Raw genomic sequence first — 21,823 nt, forward strand, 5'->3', positions numbered from 1 at the left:
ACTGGGTAGAAGAGAGACTCAGCCAGTGGAAAAAATATAGTGTGATCTCAGTCTTTCTTAGATGAGACAGAAAATGTGATGGGATGGCCAGTGACAGCGTGGGTGTGGACTCTGCCTTGGCAGGTGTTTTGCAGCTCTCGTGGAGAGGCTTTTCAACTTACTGTCTTAAAGAAGCTGAAGTAAACTATTCCTCTTCGCCAGCATACGTACAGCTACTTCCCAACTCTCTTACAACAGGATTTTCAGTTCAGAGCACTGAAGAAGGTCCGCATCTTTGATGCTCCAGATGATCTTCCCAAAGAGCGCTCCAGTCTCCTTGCAGTGTCTAACAAATACGGGCTGGTCTTTGCTGGTGGAGGAACCAGCCTGCAGATCTTTCACACCAGAAACCTTCTCATGCAAAACCAACTGGGAGAAGATCCCAATAAAATTGGTAAGGCACACTTATGGTGCATGGTCTTTGCAGAGACAGCTTTGTATGGGTTTTTATGATATGGAGCTCTTGGCTTCTGATACAGTCCTTGTCACGCTCTTTCATGCGTTTGAAATTACTACGTTTTCTTGTGTTAGAAGGCAGGAACAATATTTGCCGTACCTCTAGCTGAAATGAAGTACAGTTGTTTGGAACGCATCACCAGGATGCTCTGTGCTAACTCCTCTTCAGGTGACATTCAGGTTTGGTCACCTGTGTTCAGTGCCACACAGTGAGGTTGACTTTTCCTAACTGAGAACATACCCCTTTCCTTGCAGCCACACACAGTCTTGGTAGCCAGTCTTTGAGCTGTGAACCTGCATGTGCATCAGGGATGTGTGTGAGTGGAGGGACAGAGTTCTTGTACTGAGTTATCCACTCTGACTAAACAACTGTCCTGCAAGGGAGAAAGCAGTCGCTGTTCTGCCACCTAAGTGCAAAATACATCTAAGCGCAGAATGGTTTTTGTTCTCCCGTTGTCTTTAATAACTGTACCACCCGAGGTATTCATGTGCATACATAAGTAAAACCAGACGTCTGTCCATTATTTTTCCTCTAGGTTACTGAGGAAGAAAAGTGGAATTTTCTTTTCTTGGGAATTTGATAACTCTTGAGACTGTATTGACAGAGATGAAGGGATTTGCTGTCACTTAGTTTTTCTATGTGTTAGCTTTGACAGCTGCTGTTAATAAGACTGGTGATTTTTGCATAAACTCGTTCTAATGGTATTGTTTTACAAGAACAGTTCTTGCTATTTAAATTTGTCTTCTTCATTCTATCTTCCTTTCCTTTTGTGTTTTAAGTGGAGAATGTTCAGAGTACCCTAGTTCCCATGAAGTTTCCTGTGCAGCACCTGGCTCTAAGCTGTGATAATCTCACGCTGTCCGTCTGTATGATGTCTAGTGAGATCGGTTCCTTCATTGGCTTTTTTGATGTCCGCACATTCTTAAATCAGGTAAAGCATATAAAGTGTGGGTTTTTTAAACTTTTTTCAAGTTGCAGCAGGAGGAGAGGCATATCTTGGGTGGGATTTTGTGTCTCTCTGTGGGAGGTGTCTTGTAAAGGATTTGTTCAGTAAACTGAAAATCTGCTTTTTATTTTTATCAGTCACTAATTTATAGGAAGGTCAAAAACGCTTTGGATTATGACTTTGAGAGAACTTGGTTTTGCTCAGCTTCAACTGTCTCATGTGTTTGTCTCTCCTAAAAGGCAAAACAGCAGAAACGTGCATTTGCTTATCACAAACTGGCCAAGGACTCGGGAAGCACAGCAATGGTCAATGACCTGAAGTGGAACCCTGCTAGTCCCGCCATGGTGGCCATCTGCCTGTCTGATGGCAGCATCTCTGTCCTGCAGGTCACAGACTCTGTGAAAGTGTATGCCACGTTGCCTTCCTCTGTAGCTGTTACATCTGGTGAGTGGCAGCCTTGGACAGCATACAGAATGTTGGACACTGAAGAATAGAAGCGAATTGATAGGTGTAAAAAGACAAGCTATTTGTCTGGGGAGGAGTTTTCTTACAAAAAAAAATTCTTCACAAAAAGGAAGGATTTAAATTTCCTAAGACTCAGAAAATGTGTTGCAGTGTAACTGCTCTTTCCCAATTGATTGGAGGAGCTGCATCTTGTGAATTAGAGCCAAATGTGCCCACCTGTGGCTTGTGCGGTCTCAGGCTTGACTGTCATTTCCAAGGAAGCATGCAAATAAGAGTCATCATCTGTTGGTTTTTGATCTGTGCAGTCTTGTTTTCTCTGTGACTGGATGACTCCGTTTGTTTAATTCAGATTCATGGTTTTTTTGCAGGGGAATAATATTGTGGTTTTAATTTATTGGTCCTGCTTTTGTGGGGCCTTGTAATTCTCCAGTTCTTTAGCGCTAATGAAATCCTCTTTTTTGCTTAGTGTGTTGGAGCCCGAAGGGAAAACAACTGGCTGTAGGGAGGCAAAATGGCACTGTGGTGCAATATCTGCCTGTAAGTATTGTTGGTAGTAAGGCCTTATGTCTGATCGCTAGTTTGCAATATGCTTTATTTTCTTTGCATCGCGAGCTACGGAATTTGGTCAGGTGGCACACGGTATGAGCTGTGTGAAGCTGCCCAAGCACTCGAGTAATATTAAAGTGTCTTGGACCAATGCTGGGTTTAGTTTAAGGTTTGCACCTGCCACTGAAAAGCCATGATTTCAGAGTGGCCCATGATGAGTATTAAAGAGTGGATGAGTTGCTCTAAACCAGTTCTCTTGGCTTTCTGCAAAAACTTCCAATTGGCTTTGTTTCTTGGCTTTTTCTTTGTATTTAAGAGTAGTTTTATTTGCAGAATCTACAGGAGAAAAAAGTAATCCCTTGTCCTCCCTTTTATGACTCGGACAATCCCGTTAAAGGTACATCTTTTTCTTTCTTTTTAACTTGTGTTCTCTTTTAAAATATTTTTATTCATTCCTCCTCATGTTGTTTTTAGTTATAGCAGCTGATACTGCACTGGTTACGTAATTACAGTATGATTTTTAAATATTTGGAAAAAAAAATTATATGCTTTGTCTCTGGGTTGCGTAGAAAAATTACTAGTCGGCCAGAGTCCTTGTCTATTTCTAGAATGTCTTAAATACGCATTTTAAAAGCTATTTTTTGCTCACTGATGTGATAGACAGTATTGTCACAAGTAATCTCCCTTTAGCATGAAGATTTCTGGATATAAATCCTATTTTCATATTTCATGTGAATTTCATCTCATCATTTTGACTCTTCAATAAAATGTCAAAGCAGTAAGTTTAGAAAAACAGAAACAATTCGTTTGGATATGTCAAAACATCATCCATGTTTGGAAACACTGGCATTGTCTTGCCTGTGATGTCGTCAAGCAAATCAAATTCTTTTGGTTTGTGTTTGAAATTTCTGTGATCAAATAGTCTTTCCCCCTAATAAGACTGATGTTCTGGAGACAGATCATTGAAATTCTTTATCTTGGTAGTTTAGAAGTTAGTGATTCCTTATTTGTTTGTTGGTCATTTATTTTTGTGTGCTGTGCACAGTTAAAATCAAGATACAAGGAAGTATCGTTCTGAAGTGTTTCTGGCTGAGGTATTTGTTTCTTTCTTTTTCAGTTTTGGATGTACTGTGGATTGGCACGTATGTCTTTACTATTGTATATGCAGCAGCTGATGGGACACTGGAAACACCTCCAGAAGTGGTCATAGCCATATTGCCTGTAAGTGCCAGAAAGCCACAATGACAGAAATGTTTGTTGCATGTTCTTGACTTGTTTATTGCAACGGCAGGTTGCTTTTGTTATTCACATTGGCATCATGTAGAATTTGAGTTTGGTACTACTGTAAATCATGGTTTTGGGATTGGGGGGGATTGAATGGAGGAAGTAGTATCCACTTGAAAACCAATCAGTAACCTGTTCTCTGCTGAGATCGGATTATGACATGAAGACTTTTAGCCTCTGAAGTAAACACTTGGGAAGAAAACCTTACCTGATGTAGAGTCCTGATGTATTTTTTTGTTTAAGTTAGGGAGATTTTTCAGGCCTGATGATATGCTTCTATTTAGTATTGGGTTATTTATTGCTGGGGGGGGTTGTAAGATCTAAACTCCCTGGTAACCTCTTTCTTGTCCCTTTATCTTTTGGAGGAGGGTTTTGGGTTGTTTGCTTTGTTCTTTGTTTTTCAGGTGGTCTCATGATGCCTGTTCTTTCCTGAAGTATGTGGCAATTATTGCTGTACCCTGATGCAGTCATATTTATGGGAGATTACTTGATATCTGCATTGGAAGGTAAATTATCAATGTTGGTCTTACAGAAAAAGGAAGAGAAGCGACCAGAGAAGTTTGTGAATTTCATGGAGCCTTGCTATGGAAGCTGCACAGAGAGACAGCATCATTACTTCCTCAACTATGTTGAGGAATGGTGAGTGGCAGGAATCATGGCAGTCTTTCCCTTGTTATGCATGTCTCAGTGGTCAATGCTTCTCAGTTATTGTGTTCCTCCCTTTTGTAAACTATATGATACCGGAATGCGAGACAAATTGAATTTGTTATTTTAAAAATGCTTTGTGTAAGTACAGCTAATTTCTCCTGCGTGCTTTATGTCCATGCCAAACATACTCATTTGTCTGGTGAGAATACATATTATTGTTTAAAATCTGTCATAACAATTTCTCTTGAGATTGTAAGTCATAGGTTGGGTGAAGCATGACCTTTTGTCTCTCTTAGTTGTGTATCTGTGTGAAGAAGCTGCTCCTAACTTTTCAACTACCTGACTTGGACCGTCATTATTTATGATGATACAGTGGCTGTCAAATCATTGGTTGGCAAAGGGTTTCAGGCCCTGGTGGCTAGTTTTAAAGAAAAAAAAAAAAAATGTTTTACAGTGGTGTTGCAAATCGTGTTTCCCTCATCTTGGGAGCAAGTCAGTTTCCTATTGTTAAAACTGTATTCCTAGTTATGAATTTGTATAGATGATAATGAATTGTGGAGCTGGGGACCTTGCTGTGGATTGTCATGTTGGTTTTAACCTATTTGTGTCCATGCTTACAGGGATCTAGTTCTGGCAGCTTCAGCAGCTTCCACAGAAGTCAGCATTCTTGCCAGGCAAGGGGATCAGGTAATATTTTTGTTCCTGTTGCATTTGTGCATATGTACCTCCTCCTTCTCGAAAATCTAAGCAAGTATAACCTATGTAAGACCTGGAATACAATGAGATGATATATTTTTAAAAAAACAAACAAAAAACCCTTTCTTTTTACATCTGAGTTGTACAGAATCTTAGATAAACATAATTCTTAGATGAACAAGAGATCTGAGTGACACAAAAGAGAAAGGATAAACAGAAATACAGAATGTTGTGAACCAAGTGCCAGAAGTCTATTTTTCATTATTCACTTGGCAGTCTCAAAATTTGGTCAAGCTCACTATAATAAAGTGATTCATCAGTTGAAGTGAAACATTTAAACTGTCTGACCTTAACTCTGACATGCAATGATGTGTGAGAAGTCACACAGAAATCTGTGAAGGGCCCTGATACTTTTGGCATTTGTTAATCTGACAAATTTAAGGAGATGCTCTCTAGCTTTTTTGTAGTCTTATCTTTCAACTGTAGTAGGCTAGAGTTCTGCAGAAGGCTGATCACAGGAAAGCAGTAGTCAAAATAATAATCTTACTTTTTGCAGAACTGGGAATCGTGGGTTTTGGAGGACTCCAGCAGAGCAGAACTTCCTGTGACAGATAAGAGCGATGATACTCTGCCTGTTGGCGTTGCTGTAGACTACACCAGTAACATGCCTATCCCGATCAGTAAGTCTTGTTAGTCTTTCTTGTGGAATAATCCGATAATAGCAATATATGAGATATTTTTGAGGGGCAGCCAGGTTCTCAGGGTTCTAGGAGATCATTCTGAAAGAGAGACCAATACAAAGAATCCATCCTGCCTTTTCATACCAAGCTTACTTCTGTGTAAGGATTCAAATGGCCAAGTGTTAAATACAGTTCTTCCTCAAAGCTTTCAGCAGCCTGGGATACTACACTAACAGACGTGGCAAACAAAGCACCTGAGTTATGGTTATGTTTCACAGAGCCAGGATAATAGTGAGTTTAAAGGAGTCATATTCTAACACCGGGGATTTCAAACTGCCTGCAAGGTTTTCTTTATACTTGTAGCTTATGTCGTTTTGCAAACTGTTTTGTGTTAAGTACATTTGCACTCATCTAAAGGCAAAGTGGGTTAGTTTCAAAGCCAGAAAAAGCAAAGATCATTGAGGTGAATGCATAGGTTTTAATTCTGCATTAAAGCACAGGGCCTGTACTGACTGAACCCTGCTGTGCTCTACATCTAGCCAGTTGCATTATTGCTGTACCTTCTGTGCTGCCTGAAGGCTCTTCAAAGCACCTTGTCAGAGGCTGAAGCTACATCTGAGCTATTGTTTTGTACCTTAGTGAATTCTGAAAACTCTCCCTTGAAACCCAGAGACAGATTGAAATAGAGATGCCTTCAGGCAGAGTGGAAGGTACTGCAGTCAAGAGTTCCTGAAGAGCACGGGAGGGTGCCGATTAACAGAGAACTTTACCTGAATGAAAAAAAACCTACAGAAGGGAATTGAGGTCAAACTTTGTACTTGAATGCAAAATTGAATTTGAAGCATTTTCTTTGTTAACCTATACAGTTATTGGATTAAGGAATCTGTCAGGACAGCTTTTTTTAAGCCCAGGTTGTGCTGCCTTAGAGTTTTTAGAAAGGTTTTTGGAGAAGTTTTTTGGTAACACATTCTCTGTGTTCTCACAGAGTGCAATCAGCTTGGTTTTGGCTGCACGTTAATTGGCTTGCAGTTCACAGCAAGTTTGGATTGTGCAAAGAAACATTTTTTCCTGGGGCTTGTTCCCATGTGGAAACTGCCCTTCCCTAGCATGCTTTTCCTGAAGAACCAACAGGTAGAGAAACATGGCCATCCACTGCACTGCCCGACAAACAAAGCACCGTGATTATAGCAGATTTTTCCTGCATCCTAGAATTGTTGGGTTTTTTTGTTTAATTAAGCACAGTTAAACCATTATAGAAAATTTTTTAGAAGTATAGGGAGTGGTTTGCGGCCTTTAACTGTGCTGAGAATGTTTGAACTGCAGCAGACTCTAGGCTTAACGCTGCAGCTGCTCAAAACGCAAGTATTTTATATCAGAGGTTCAGATCATCAGGATGTTTGTTTGATGTTGGCTTTCTTTAAAGTTAAAAAGCTTCCTATCTAGCAATTCTCTTTAGTACTTTATGTATATGAATGTTAATGATGTGACAGGACCCAGTGGAATGTGGGGATTACTGAAAGACATAGAGGATTGAAGGCGGGAGCAGCATATAGATGAAGAAAAAGGACTGCTTCAAAATATGAAAAAGCTTGGCACAGGAATTCACGGGTGAAAGTTGGGCTTTGTCATTCAGGAGATGACATTTGATTGTCAAAATAACCCATCATCCATGAATTTATGAAACATGAAGTCAGTAATAGGAAGGAATAAAGAAGGAAAAAAAGAGAATTGGGCATTCTCGGAGAAGCAAGGGAACAAAGATGCAAGTGAAAGCAAGAAGGGAGAAACAAACGAAATATCGTGCTGAGCAAGTCACATGAAGGTGCTAATGCCAGTAGGAATAGAACAGGAAACTTCAGCTGCAGGACTTACGTATGTGGTCTCTGACAGGTGACGAGAAGACCCTTGCTCCAGCTCCAGTTCTGATCTTGCTCTCTACGGACGGTGTCCTCTGCCCGTTTTACATGATCAACCAAAACCCGGGGGTCAGATCACTTATTGTGACCCCAGAGCCGTTGCTGTTAGTAGGGGAGAGAGTTCCAAAATCAGCAGGTAAGTACTCCAGTGGATTAGAGAAACACTTGCATTGTGGATCTTTGTCATCTTCATCTGTAAGTTTGGTATTCAGACATGTATGTGGTCATGGAAAATAAATGTTTTTCTTTATAATGATAATGGGGAGCAGTTCTTGAGTGTTTTGTGCTCCCAGGACTGTTCTCTGTCCTTTGCGCATCAGTGTGAAATTATCTAGTCCTGTTCATTATACAGGATCTCAAGCACTTTGCAGACTGTGCACTTAGACTCTACTGTGCAGTCAACCTTTGGGGAATAGGGCCAAAGCAATTCTAGGAGGTGCTTTGCCCAGGTTCGGAGAACATGACTGGAATTGGGGCAGTGACTGCAGGTTCTGCCTGGGGACAAGGATCCAGCACTGTGCAGACCCAGAGCATGGTCTGCATGCTGCAGAGAGGTGATGGTTTTCCTCCATATGGTTTGCCACAGGAGGCCATGATACGAACTAAGGTGTTTGGCTGCAGCAAGAGCTTATTTAAACAATAGCTTTCTGCAGCACTGTGAAAATTGTGTCAGCAGGTGAAGAGTAGTAGTTTTATCTGAGTTACATATGTGTTGCCATATGCAGTGTGAAGTAGGCAGTTTCCTATGCTGGGGTAGGCAGGTAAGGTGATTGTTTTGCTTGTCTGCATGCATGCAATAATAATTGGAAACCCACCGTTTTCTTCCCTAACTCCAAATTTGCTTCTCCTTCCCCAAACAGAATGCTTCTGTTTGGCAGCCTGCCTCTCTGCAGCACTGGCAGACTTGTGTGCTGACAGCCTGTTTTATTTGAGATGGCAGGAACCTCACCAAAATCAATGGAGAAAGGTGAAGCCTTTTCACAGGAAATTCCAGGCAACATTAATCTAGACAGACTGTAGTATTGATCGTGGCTTGGACTTTGTGCAGTTTCTGTATCGCTTACTGGGTTTGGGGAGTGGAAACCTTGCTCTGCCATCTCTCTTCCTCACTGCACTGTCTGTCCAGTGAGCGCGATAGTGCTGAACTGTCCTCATCAAATAGCATGTGGCCTTGCAATGCCTTCTGCCATTAGTCAATGCAGCCAAATGAGTCTCTTCCTTCCCCATTTGTCTTTTTGCAGGAAGTACTGCCACAACTCCAACCACTCCTCCAACTTCTTTAAAGCCTGATACAGTACCAGGTGTTGCTCCTACTGCACCTGCCTCAAGTCAGCCTCCTGCAGCGGGTGGAGCAGCTGCTTTTTGCTTTATGCCTTCAACTGTGAAGATGCCTGGTGCTACAGGCAGTGATCCTCCGCCTTACCCCTTTGCCACTGATGCCTCCAAGCCAGCCTTGGCTCCCAGTCTGACCGGAGCAGCAACGTTCTCTTTCTCCTCTGCTTCTCCTAAGGCATCCATGACTCCTGCTCCTTCTGTAGGCACCACTACAGTTACTGCCACCTCCTCTTCATTTGGATCCATGAACTTTAAACCAGCTGCAGACAGCTCACCTGGGCCACCACTCTCTACAACACCTGTTGCACAGAAGTCATCTTTTGCCCCTTCAGCTTCTTCAGTCAAAGTGAACCTCAATGAGAAGTAAGTAGTTACAGTAGTTAATGCAGTGTCTGGATGCTTGTTAAATTGCTCCAGGCACAGACAATGTATGTTAGTTCTGAAGATAGTTTCTGACTTTTTGCCCTGATAGCTGTTCCCCATGCTCCCAGGAGAGCACTGAGGAAGCCTCTCTTTATCCAAGACATAACCATCTTGGCTGTGAAAACCCTCACTGCTTCCCATGCTAGAGGTTGTGTTCGTGGGCAAAATATTAGTCAAGGGACGATGCCAAAAATTAGATGGATAATTTGCCAAATTGCCAGAGACCTAGTTTTTTCATGTCTTTACTTCATCAGCATCAAACGGCAATTCCATGCCTTGGTTTGATGCAAATCATGGTTAAAGACTCTTGGGGAACACTGGGATTTGAAATCCTTTATATCTGGGGCTGGTTTAGTATGGTGGTGATAGCACAAGTTTCTTTGACTGTTTGAAGATTACCCCCAGCTTGAAGAGTAACTCGCAGAGCTGAGAGGAAGATGTATCCATAGCTAACGGATTTCTTTTCCACTCCCGTGTTCAGTGGAGAAGGTGCCAGACCTTTTGGTTTTGTTCTTAAGTGGATGGCTGGTCACTGAACACAGGATCCGAAATCTTCAAAGGTTGTTCATGCCAACTGAAAGAAAACATGTATTAGAAACTATGCAAAATGGATTTGAGTGATGAGTGTTCTCAGATTTCGTATATCCACTCTTCCCTCCAACTCCTGAGACTTGCTCTCTTTTTAGAAAGACAGGTTTAAAACACAGAGCTATGTTAATTGGAGCTGCTTTCTGTGGAGAGCAATTTTCATGTAAATGCATCATAAGAAATTTCTGATGGTTCAAATTATTATTTTTTAATTAGAAAAATCTTTACTACACCAGGATCTGATGGTAGCTCTTATGGCTTTTTAAACTTTATATTTTGTGTATAAAGCAAATGATACGCTTGTGAATTGGCTGAATATTTAAATTGGCTGCCTTGAGAAGCTGAGTTTGCAGATGAATGGAAATTCATATTTTCTTGCAGAATTTCTGTTTGAGCCTTGCTGCAAGGATGACACTGAAGGGCAGCTCGGTTTTGCTATAGTTGGTGCTTTTGTGCGGTTTGAAGCAGGATAGTACTTTTTGCTGGCATTTGGCTTTTGCTCACTGGGTGGGTCTATAGTAGCAGTTTTTGTCGTTCCACATATTCAGAAATGATCCTGGATGGCTCCTTCCCACTATCTCCAGAAGCTACACTTGTAATTTTGTATCTGGAGCTTGAGTTGTTGCTGATCCCAGAGAATGCTAATTCATTAGCATTTAGTCCTTCATTTTGGATGGAGGGAAACAACTAGGACCAGTTCACAGCTGAAAGATGTTCTGCTTTCTGTTGCAGGTTCACTGCTGTAGACACCTCTTCTCCCACTAGCAACAGTGGTCAATGCACTTCCACAATGTTTTCATTCTCAACCACTTCAAAAACTGCTTCTGGAGGTCCTCTGAGCCAGTCCACGCCCCTCGCAGCCTCTCCTACCACACCACTGAAGGCTTCGACCCCTGTGCCTGCCGCGGGTAGGAGTCTGATGCGTATTGTTGGGAATAATATAAACAATGTTCTAAAGTTTTTAGGACATAGTGAGCTTCATTTGGCTTCTTTCTTTCTGGATTTTCCTGCTGCTTTTGCTGATGCAGCAGACCTCCTGATTTGCACACTGTAATGATGGACTTAGTACTGAAACTGAGAAGTTTTTCCATTTGTGCACTTTGTTCCCCAGAGAGCTGTATATGAAGTGAATATATTCTTCTTCATCCAGAAGTTCTGGCATTTTCAGTGCTCTGTAATACAGCTCTGATTATGAATGTTTCTGAGCAGTCACACAAATCAGTGCCTTATCTTGCACCTGGAGTGACTGGAGTTCAAAATGGTCACAAATGAGTTTAAATTAGATAGCACTCATTTGTCAGCAGAATAATATTCCATCTCTCAAATGATGGTGTGACTGGGGGTTTTGAGGTCCTTCAGGAGTGGTACAGCCAGATATTGGAGAGTGACAGATTTTGCTGTTAACAGAGAGGTTGGATGGGAGTAAAACAGCACCTAAGGAAGGTGTGTTCTTGCACTGGGGCCCGTACCACTATTGCTTTTGGATTTGACTGCGGTGATTATGGTTGTGTCTGATCACAATCTGTTTTCTCAAGCTTTGTATAAGTTCATAAATTACTGTTCCTCATTTTAAATTCCAGTGGCACGTCCTGCTCAAAATATGCCTTCAGCTTCTTTACTACAGAAGACAGCCAAAATCACCCCGTCTGCAGCAAAGCCAAGCTCTGCTCAGGTAATGGGAACTTGAGTGGATTCTTTAGAGGGTGAATGTTTTACATGGCCCATTGGAATTGACTATTCCTAGGTCAAAGAATTAGCTAGCAGCTTTTTGACATTAAAATAGTAGCAAATCTGTGAGACTAAAACTATGTTCTATGCATGTCTTCAGAGAGCTGTGTTTTGATGTATGTTGTCGTAATCAGAGTTGTAGAAACTAATTCTTCCTGTTGTTATGGAAATGAGGTTTCACAGCTATTCTAGCTAATAAGCAGTCAAGAGATGCCTTGACTGTGTATTAAGAGAGACACCAAGTTTGTTGGATATTAAAATCAAAGCAGTAATACGGAGCAGCACACAAAGATTTCCTTTGCTTTTATAAAGCTTTAGCCACATATCTGCAGGTAGTCCGCAGTCCTACTTCAAACATGCACATACCAGTCTTAGTTTACTGTGGAACTAGTATTTATGCTTATGACAATTGTCTCCCTGGTGACTGGTGTCTGAATGGAGTTTCTAACGGCAGGCCTTTTTTGATATTCTAAACTCCCTATTGCTAAGGATATATCCCTAATACTGGTTTGGCTTTTTTTTTTTCCCCCAGGGCAAATCAGCACTCCCCAGCACAGCTTTAGAGAAACAGGCCCACCAGTGGAAGGATTCAGACCCTGTCACCGCAGGAATCAGAGAGGAGGTAAGATTTTCAAGCAATTTTCTTCATTTTAGAAGCTGTAAGACCACTTTATAGGTATACAGACACTTATTTTCAGCTCACCTATGTTCTGATGGTGCTGTCAGTAGTTCAGGAATCAGAATGGAAATTTTTCCCAAGATAATCAGCCTGGTTTGTGATTGCTGTTTGTGTCCCGTGTTCAGTCATCTTTAATTTCAGTCACTGTGCTGGAAAAATTGAGTATTCTTTCCTGTTGATGTTCGAGAAGAATTTCCTGCTTTGGCTGTAAAGTGACAGGTGTTTATGGCGTAGCAGAAACATTATTCAAGAGCTGTGACATTTGTTCCAGACCCTGCTATGTTTCAGTGGCTGCACTTTCTTCCGCTTGACTTTGTAGATTGCACATTTTCAAAAGGAGATGGAGGAACTGAAGGCCCGGACTTCCAAAGCCTGTTTCCAAGTTGGTACTCCAGAGGAAATGAAGATGTTGCGAACTGAGTCAGATGATCTTCACACCTTCCTCTTGGAAATTAAAGAGACAACAGAGGTGAGCAGAGTATCTTCAAACTGTTCAACTCCTCAGCAATGACTGTTCCTCACCTGATGTTCCTACTTAACCTGTTAAAGATGAACTGATATAGGTGGAACATCTGACTATGCTGCTTTAATGTGGGGGTGACATTTGCATTTGTGCTTTCAGGCAAACACTTGCAGAAGCCCCTGTGCTAAAGATGGCAATGAAAAAATGTTACTTTGAACCTTGTCCCGTCTGTTCTATTTCTATTTGCAGTCACTTCACGGAGATATTAGTATTCTGAAGACAACCTTGCTGGAGGGATTTGCAGGGGTAGAAGAGGCTAGAGAACAGAATGAACGGAATCATAGCTCGGGGTATTTACACTTGCTCTATAAGAAACCTTTGGATCCCAAGAGTGAAGCACAGCTGCAGGTATGAAGCATGTCAGCCAACTTCTAATCTAGAGTTTTAAATAAAATAAAACTGAGACTTGTGTGTGCAAGTGCCCGGCAGTTCTGTTCTGCCCTAGGTATTTGCTGTTTCAACACAGTCTAGTAAAGGTGTGATGAGCTTTGTTTTCCATGAGTTTGCAAGACATGCTGAAAATCCTCTCCTAAAGCTCCTCTGTGTTGTTGCCATTTGCAGTGATGATTCAGAACTCCTGACTCACCTGAGATCCAAGTCTATTCTAAGCTTAGAATGTGACTCTTGACATCCTGTTCCTTCTCAGCCTGTAGTGTTTGCTCAGGGATTTCAGTTGAAAGGATATTTTTTTTTCAACACTTTGTAGAAGAGTTCTTGAAATTATTTTTATCTTCAGCAAGTGCCTTATGGAACTATTTGATGATTTATTATGACTTACAGAATTGTGTGGTTAATTTCGTGGATGGTGGAGCATAAAGCTAAATGATATTCTAAAAGCTGGGGCACAAAGGAAAATAACCAGCAGTACGTAAAGAGGCTTTCAAAGACATGAAAGAAACAAGGGGTGAAGCACTCTTTTTGTTACAGCTCTGGTGATGAGAGGGCTATTTAACCCTAAGCAAAATAGAGTGAATGTGCCCTACAAATGATACTTGGTTTTTTATACACTGATAAGTTCCCCTCAAGAAGTTTGACTAGCAGGCTGAAGACATAATTGAATGTTACCTAGCTTTGTTACAGTAGGTATCAAGAGCATGCATGCAGACAGTAACTAGAAATCAGCTGACATGAAGTAATTTCTTTTAAGTCTGATCTCTAATCTTCACCTAGATTCTGTAGATTGATTCACAGTCTTAATTGTATGCTTGCTTTGATGTCCAGTATGTCTCTGTGACATTTCAAGCTTATGCTTGTGACTTCAGAGAGATGATAATCTTGAAATGTTTGTTTCACTGATCTAGAGAGAGGATCATGAGGAAAGAATAACAGAGTGGGAGAGAAGTGGAAGTGGATTGGAATGTAAGGAGAGAGCTTTCAGGTCAACTTTCTGAAAGTTTACGAGAAAGACAGCTCTAGTCTGACTCTTAAATTTTGTTCAGTCTACATCATCCCCATTGTTCTGGGTGAGAAAAGCTCACTCAGTCAACTTCATGTATTAGTTTTCAATGAGTTTTAAAGATCCTGAGGCTTTTCTGATGTCCAGCCATATTGATTTGCTGTCCAGAGAGTTGCTGCTATATAATGCTCATAGTTGCTGGGGAGAGGAAACCTGTGCTTGGTAGTGTGTAACGCTAAGCTCACAGTAGGACTGGATTTGGTTTCAGGTTGGGTATGTCACATTAGAATTTCATGCTATATCTTGAAAACAGTTGCAGTGGAATTTTTCCCAAGCTGTGTTACTTGGCTGCTTCATCATTGCATTTAAGTGAGCATTCTGTTGAGATGAGCTGAAACCAACTGCAGTTTCCATTTCCATTTTACGAGATCAGAGTTCAAGACATGTTCATGCCATGACAGGCTGGAGGGATGACAATAATGAGACTGAATGCTGGTTTTGTTTAGGGAGCAGGGCTTGTAGCCAGAGGTCTCTGGCTCAGTTGTGCCGGTTGTGCAACTGTGTGGTCGTGGATAAGTCACTTTACTCTCTCTGTGCTTTTTTTTTTTTCCTTTCCTACCTATAAAAATCAAGTTAATTCTTTGCCTTAATGTGGGAGTTGTGAGCATTTGTGAATGCTTTCATGAATCACAGTCTATTAACGCTGGTATCCTAGAGCCGTGTGAATAGCCTGCAAAGCTTTGATCACCTATAATTGTTAGAAGTTTCAACATTGTATAATGGGAGCAAATGACTCATGTTCTGGAAATGAGATTTGAAATAAGGTTGGTTTTGTATAATGCCCGATGTTTGTAAAACCTTTTCGGTAAAGACTGGCAATGTTTTGCAAACATTATGGAAAGTATTATTTCTAGTTGAGAGCTGGGATAAAATGTCCAAGCCAAGCCGTGTGGGTACCCCATTGATTGATAAGTAGATTTTCACTGTGTTGGGTTCTCTTGTGCTGATAAAACTTTCCAGGCAGAAATTTGGGAAAATGCGGCGTGGCTTGGACTGAATAAGCCCAAAGGGTCTTCAGCTTCTTCAACTGAAACGGAGATTTCTGAAGTGAATTAAAAGCTGACTTTATTTTGCATGGTAGGAAATTCGACGCTTGCACCAGTACGTGAAGTTTGCTGTTCAGGATGTGAATGATGTTCTGGATTTGGAGTGGGATCGGCACCTGGAGCAGAAGAGAAAGCAGAAGTAAGTAACTGAAATTGGAATACAGAACAACTGTAAGGAACATGTAGGTGAATCGGGCATTAGTCTCTACAGACAAAAGCCTTTTTCCTTTTAACAGTATGATCTTTTGCAAGGGGGTCTGGGAATAAAGCTTGACTAAGACACCTAATGGGAGCTATAGGTTCAGACTATTTGGCTTCATACGTGTTACAAGCTTGCTGCATCTCTCTGTACAGTGTAAATAGCGCTTATAGAAAAAACTATAAAATAAGCTTTGTAGAAACCAAATGCATCCATTGGTGGTAGCTAATGAAACCTTTCTAATAAATAAAACATCTTGAAGTAAACGAGGTAAATGAATAAACTTGCAGCATATCCAAAGGAGAAATATGCATTTGAGATGAACTGAACTGCTTTGGTGTTCAAAGCAAACCATGTTTGACCTCATGGAATTTAAGTAGCTAGAACCACTAACCTGCTTTGTGTATGCGTGCCTGCTTGTGGCCAGATATATAGAATGATCCTTATCCCTGTCTCTTGATCTGATGTCTTAAGGCGTCTGATAGTTCCTGAGCGAGAGACTTTGTTTAACACCCTGGCTAATAACCGGGAAATAATCAATCAGCAGAGGAAGAGACTAAATCACCTCGTGAACAGCCTGCAGCAGCTCCGACTGTATAATCAGACATCTCAGTGGAGTGTTCCCAGTGATACATCTTCTCTTAGCAGTGCTCAAAGGTATGTGAAACACGAGTTCCTGAGTGGTGTTGACATTCCTTCTCTCTTGCTCCCAGCAATGTGCAAGGGTGCATCCTCCAAACAATGATGTTTTGTGGATGTGGTATAGGAAGACAGGATGTCCTAAAAATGATACTAAACTATGCCCAGGTAATACAGAAGCTCATTGGTTATATTCTGTGGCACACTGTTCGATGCTTATCAGAAATTTCCTCTAAAAGTTACCGTTTTTATAGTAAACAGGATAATAGAGTCTCCAGGCTTAGGTACTGCTGGTTGTCTGTCTGAATTCAGGGGAAGAAGTGAATGGCTCTTAGAGCTTCCAAAATAATTAAAGATGCATGTGTTTAAATGGCACAGTATCTAGAGGAGCCAATTGTTCTTCCAGATAAGCCAATGGTTCTACTGGCTCCTTTGGCCCCCTTTTTGTTCCTGATTTGGTTGGTTTCTTTCTGCTGATCATGGTTTTTCACTGCTCTGCCTTGTCCAAGTTTTGACAGTGACCTTGAAAGCCTGCGCAATGCCTTGATGAAAACTACCTTGGAATCACATGCCAAACCTCTGCCTAGAGTACCGGGTAATTTATTCTTTCTTCCTGGCATTCACACCATAAATGTGAATTAGTTTTTTTGACTTGCAGTTTGGTTATAGACTAATAACTGTCTTTGGTTTTCCAGCTAAATTATCCCCCGTGAAACAGGCACAGTTGAGGAATTTCCTAGCCAAGAGGAAAACTCCACCAGTTAGGTCTACAGCTCCAGGTAAACCTTTAGTTACCATAGAATTCTGAAATGCTTTCCAGGAGGGTGACTTACCTGCTGTGGGAATCTGTCCTGAAGTTAGCTTTTGGCTTCTCACTCCTCAATCCCTGCTTCTCATTTCCTGTTCCCCCATCTGCTCTCAGTAAGAATTTCCTTCAGTTACCGTCTTGTTGAAGGCTGCCTTTCCTGGCAATTAAGAAGTCAAATCCCATCAATGCAGGATTAAAACAAGCCAGTAGAAGAGCATCCTAAAATAAGGTGTCTCTGCCTTGGCTGTTAGGCTGGATGGTTCCCTCAACTTAATACACACACGTGATTTTGTTTCTGATACTGCAGCAAGTTTGTCCCGATCTGCCTTCCTGTCCACAAGATATTATGAAGATTTGGATGAAGTCAGTTCAACATCCTCAGTTTCCCAGTCGCTGGAGAATGACGATTCACAGGCAGTGGACCAGGAAGAAGAGGCTGCTCCAGTCCAAGTCCCTCGTCATGCTCCTGTGGTCCGTACTCCCTCTATCCAGCCTGGTTTGATGGCTCAGTCTCCGTCCTTTGGGAAACAGCACCTCTCCCTGGGTACTTTGCGTGAGTTGTTTTTGCAGTGTCTCTCCTATTCTGCATGTGTTCTTGTCGGTATCTTTAACCACTGTATCCATTGCCAGTGCTTCAGGTCCTGGAGAAATGAGATTGCAGCATGCAGATTTACATTGCCAAGTTTCCAGAAGCAGTTAGCAGCGTGGCATTGTAACCTCATGCACTTGAGCTAAAAGCGCTAAAATATCTTGACTCATTGCTTCTGTTTTTCTGATAGCCTGTTTCTTTCAGATAGTACTGACCATAGGTAGCATTGTCTTCCTTCAGTAATTTGCCTTAAGTGTATGCCATTATTTCTTAAAATAATGCCCAAAGATCAGGAAACTGAAGTATTATTGCATTTGGTTGGTGTGGCCAAGGTTAGGAGTTCTGAACCCAGTGAGTCACAGTAAGAACTATATTTGCATAAACTCAGTTTTCCTTGTGAAAGAGGTTTTATTTATCTCTGTAGCCAGAGAGAAATATAAGGTGTCAGCAGAAGTGTCTGTAACAGCAAACTGAAAGTCATCTAATGCATTGAAATGACAGCTATTGAGAGTTACTTGCGAAATTCATGGGGATATACAGAAACTGCCACGGACAGATTGTGTTGACTGTTTAAAAGGCCTGAGCACCAGTCTTGTCAGAAGGAAGCTGTGTACTTAGAGAAACTGTAGTTCAGCAAAGGCTTTCAAGTCTCCCTGATTTGTAGAGATACAGTGAACTGTAAAATTTTTGTTCGTTTGTTTTTTAGTGCCTACGCCTTCAAACAGAATCATACCGCAAGGGGCAGACAGTACAATGCTTGCAACAAAGACTGTGAAACATGGGGCCCCTGCTCCCACTGTCACTGTTCCAGCACCACAAGCAGCTGCTGCTGCAGCTCTGCGGAGGCAGATGGCTAACCAGCCCCCAGGTAAAAGGATGGCTAGTTGCCCAAGTGACCTCTGAGCAGTTGAATGTGGCTTTCACAGGAATTTTGTGCTCTCAAAGGAGAAGATCATCAAACAAAATACGACGCAGATCTGTATTTGTTGCACCTCTGAGCTATCCTGTGTTTCTTTGTCTTCCTTCTTCCTGTAAGCTACTAGTACAAAATGCCTGAGAAGCTGCCATCTCAGGTTTCTTTGTACCCCTTCTCATCTGTGCAGTGGCAGAAATGTCGATGACTCTTAGGAGATCCTGGTGTGGCAATTGATCTGTGTGCAAGAAACTGTTGGAGAGCAGAGAAAGGATGTCACTGGCCTATATTAATAACTCTTCATTATTAGCTATGCAATTAAAGATCTGAATTGTAAAACAATTTTAATATTGAAAAGTTAAAGGTGAACTGTTGAGTTAAGCCTTGGATATGCTTGTAACGTTTTGAGTTGACAGAGAAAGGTTCCCCAGTTTAAGCTTTTCTTAAGCTTAAGTTTGGTTTTAGACATTTCTCAGTTTCCTCCCAGTACTGCAGTGTCAGTGCAGAAAAGAAACAAAATTCAGTTACTGGTAGAGGAATTGGATTAGTTTATTTTCCTTGCCCAAGGAGAGCGTAAGTGCAGAAAGTGGACTAGTGACATGAATTCTGGCAGAGACTGGGGTGTAACTACACAGGTCATTTCTGTTAACCTAAGATGTTACAATGTAGGTAAGGGAAAGTTTGTAAGAATAATTAGACTTGGTCAGCTAACAACGAAAAATTTACCAACTATATAGAAAGCTGTCCGCTTCTTTGGTGTCCTTATTGAAGGCTGAGATACCAAACATTTTGGGCCAGATACACCACATACCTTCTAGAAACTTGGATGGATTTCTTCTGGAGTTACTCATAGGCACCATATTGAATGAAATGCTTAATATGGAGATCATCTTTACCTCTTTTTTTTTTTTCCTTTTTTTTTTTTTTCCCCCCCTTAAAGCTGTAAGCACCTCCTTGACTGAATCAACTCTGAAAAACGTTCCTCAGGTGGTGAATGTTCGAGAACTCAAGACTGGTGCATTGACTCCAGCTGTCTCGGCGGTGATAGGGTGAGTGGGTGCTTCCCTTCTTTCTGGTAGCCTTCAGTAGCACTTGCAATAGAGCGCATCTGCCAGCGGGGAGCAGTAGTAGTATTTTACATAGTCTGACTATGTAAGACCTAAAGTGGGTGCATTTAGAGAAGAGTATTGGGTTTGTGGAATGAAAGGAAGAAATTTTCTTTCCAGGTCATTCAAGGATTTGCTAATGGCTTGTCCTGAACAAATGACGAGACCGGTATTAACCTTCTCCATTAGTCTGTGAAATGCATTTTAGTGCGTCCTTTCCTTTTGGGATCCAGTGGTTTGACTGCTGATATGTACTTTGGATCTGGTATCTCTCCAGTCACTACCTCTGTTCTGCCTCTTTCTGTGAGGGAAGTGTACTCCTCTGTCGCTGAGTGTGGTCTGTGGCCTTAAGCTGTCCACATGTTGTTCCTTCTACTTCATCATCCATTACAGAGAAAATCTTCTCTGGAGTTATGCCTCTTCTATCTGTTCCCAGATTCTCCCCCTGAGGGAGAGAGAACCGTGCTCTGGCTTTTCTGGAAACTTGTCTCAAATTTTTTGACATCAGAATTTTGACTGAAGGGTTGGGTGTCAATAGGGGCCGATCACTTTGGAAAAATAGAGAGCTGCAAGGTTGTGTTCCTCATGAGTAAATTATGAATGTTGCCTTCTGGTATTTAAGCTTGAATTTGTTAAGACTTCTTGTGAGTTAGCTGTAACACTTGGCTTTCCTACTTCTCTGCCTCCTACAGACAACAGCCAGCTCAGCTCATTCCTGAGATTTCTGTCTTATCACCAGACTCTGTCACCAGCCACAGAACTAGTCCTTTTCCCTGTCATCGTAACGACCTTGAAACTGTCTTTGCTTGAAGTTCCTACTATTGCTTAAGACCAAGATAATGCTTGGCCGTTTCTGGGCTGGGGAGGCAAGGACACTACTGAAAAGTCTGAGCAAAGTTGGGCTTACTGCATAAAGCAGGATAAACTTACCACATACATCTGATTGTAAGTCCACATGGAATTGCAAATGCTTTATCCATATAACTGTGGGCTATACGTGCAGCTCCTGGAACAATTTCTGTTGTTGCATCACTTCTGGTTTTCATACATGTGGGTATACTTTTCACTGTTGAAGAAAAAAGGTGAATTCCTTTGATGCAGCTTTTCAAAAAGGGAACAGAGTCTTACAGTGGTGGTACTCAGCTGCTGACCTTGGAATTTACTTCATGGTTTCTTCTGCATTTTAATTGGGAAACAGTTTGGGAGCTTTTTACTCTTTCATTTTCTCCTAAAAGTGATAAACTGAGAGGGGGAAGAGCAATGCTACATCTTTTGAAAGTAAAATTTGCAAACAGCCCTGCTTGGGAGATTGTGCTAAAAGCAGTGTTATGATGAAGAAGAGTTCTCCACCCTTTGTTTCAGCAAAACTATGATGAAAAAAGTAAAGAGTACTGGCTGTATGTAGACAAGGACATGAGTGAGCGATACATATCTGAGATTGATTTTCACTTGAACTGTAGTTAAAGACCTGTCTTACTTTCAAGTAGTTTTAGACTGGCAGTATTGATTGATCTCTCTAATTTATAGAGCACCAGCTAGCTTGATATCTTGAAGGCTTTTTACAGTCTTATTTTATAGCTGACCTCATGAAAATGTACTCTGTAAAAATTCTACCCAAATGAACCGTGCCTGCCAGTCAGATTCAGCACTAAAATAAAGAGCATTCACCCAGCAAAGTTAATTCATCAGTTTTTTGCTACTTCAGACATCCTGGCTCTCTTTTGCCACCACAGCACACTCTTCGGGTTGTTAAGCAGTAATGATTTTTCAGTTGTTATCTGTTATTCAATGGCCTGTGGCTAGGTGTGTTGGTGGTCCCAGTCCAGTTACTTATATATAGTTTTCAGTGCAAAAAAACCCTCTTTCCACAACTGAAGTCAAAACCAGCATTTTCGTGGCCTTGTCAGAGAAGCAGTGGGTCAAGGGATCTTGAGACTTTTCTGGGGAAAAGGTCCCACCCTATCATGAATTTCACAGACCTTCTGTTGTTTTCTTCTTTGTTCAGGGTTCGTATGAACTTGAAATTTAGAGCTGCACCTTCCCAACATGGACTCTTCCCAGTGCTAATCTGAAGTTTTCCTTGTTGGCTTTACTTTTGCTCTGGGCAGAGGGCA

At 41.4% G+C, this 21,823-nt stretch overlaps 1 protein-coding gene across 1 annotated transcript in view; it reads left to right on the forward strand.

Annotated features, from left to right (window-relative positions):
* Positions 1 to 237: 237 nt before the first annotated feature.
* The window catches only part of NUP214 (nucleoporin 214kDa), a gene marked incomplete at its 5' end in the record, with an annotated part of 43,745 nt that continues 22,159 nt past the window's right edge, over positions 238 to 21,823 (forward strand). Inside the window, 23 exons of the mRNA XM_009586625.1 lie at positions 238 to 433; positions 1,276 to 1,427; positions 1,682 to 1,886; positions 2,374 to 2,444; positions 2,787 to 2,850; positions 3,571 to 3,674; positions 4,270 to 4,376; positions 5,006 to 5,072; positions 5,638 to 5,761; positions 7,652 to 7,813; positions 8,919 to 9,375; positions 10,756 to 10,931; positions 11,604 to 11,695; positions 12,284 to 12,373; positions 12,750 to 12,899; positions 13,143 to 13,301; positions 15,491 to 15,594; positions 16,129 to 16,311; positions 16,803 to 16,888; positions 16,989 to 17,072; positions 17,409 to 17,654; positions 18,397 to 18,558; positions 19,544 to 19,652. Of these exons, the coding sequence (XP_009584920.1) occupies positions 238 to 433; positions 1,276 to 1,427; positions 1,682 to 1,886; positions 2,374 to 2,444; positions 2,787 to 2,850; positions 3,571 to 3,674; positions 4,270 to 4,376; positions 5,006 to 5,072; positions 5,638 to 5,761; positions 7,652 to 7,813; positions 8,919 to 9,375; positions 10,756 to 10,931; positions 11,604 to 11,695; positions 12,284 to 12,373; positions 12,750 to 12,899; positions 13,143 to 13,301; positions 15,491 to 15,594; positions 16,129 to 16,311; positions 16,803 to 16,888; positions 16,989 to 17,072; positions 17,409 to 17,654; positions 18,397 to 18,558; positions 19,544 to 19,652 (3,350 nt within the window). The remainder of the gene's footprint in view (positions 434 to 1,275; positions 1,428 to 1,681; positions 1,887 to 2,373; positions 2,445 to 2,786; positions 2,851 to 3,570; positions 3,675 to 4,269; positions 4,377 to 5,005; positions 5,073 to 5,637; positions 5,762 to 7,651; positions 7,814 to 8,918; positions 9,376 to 10,755; positions 10,932 to 11,603; positions 11,696 to 12,283; positions 12,374 to 12,749; positions 12,900 to 13,142; positions 13,302 to 15,490; positions 15,595 to 16,128; positions 16,312 to 16,802; positions 16,889 to 16,988; positions 17,073 to 17,408; positions 17,655 to 18,396; positions 18,559 to 19,543; positions 19,653 to 21,823) is intronic.

Source organism: Fulmarus glacialis, unplaced genomic scaffold (genome assembly GCF_000690835.1).
Source record: "Fulmarus glacialis isolate BGI_N327 unplaced genomic scaffold, ASM69083v1 scaffold22741, whole genome shotgun sequence".
NCBI lineage: Eukaryota > Metazoa > Chordata > Aves > Procellariiformes > Procellariidae > Fulmarus > Fulmarus glacialis.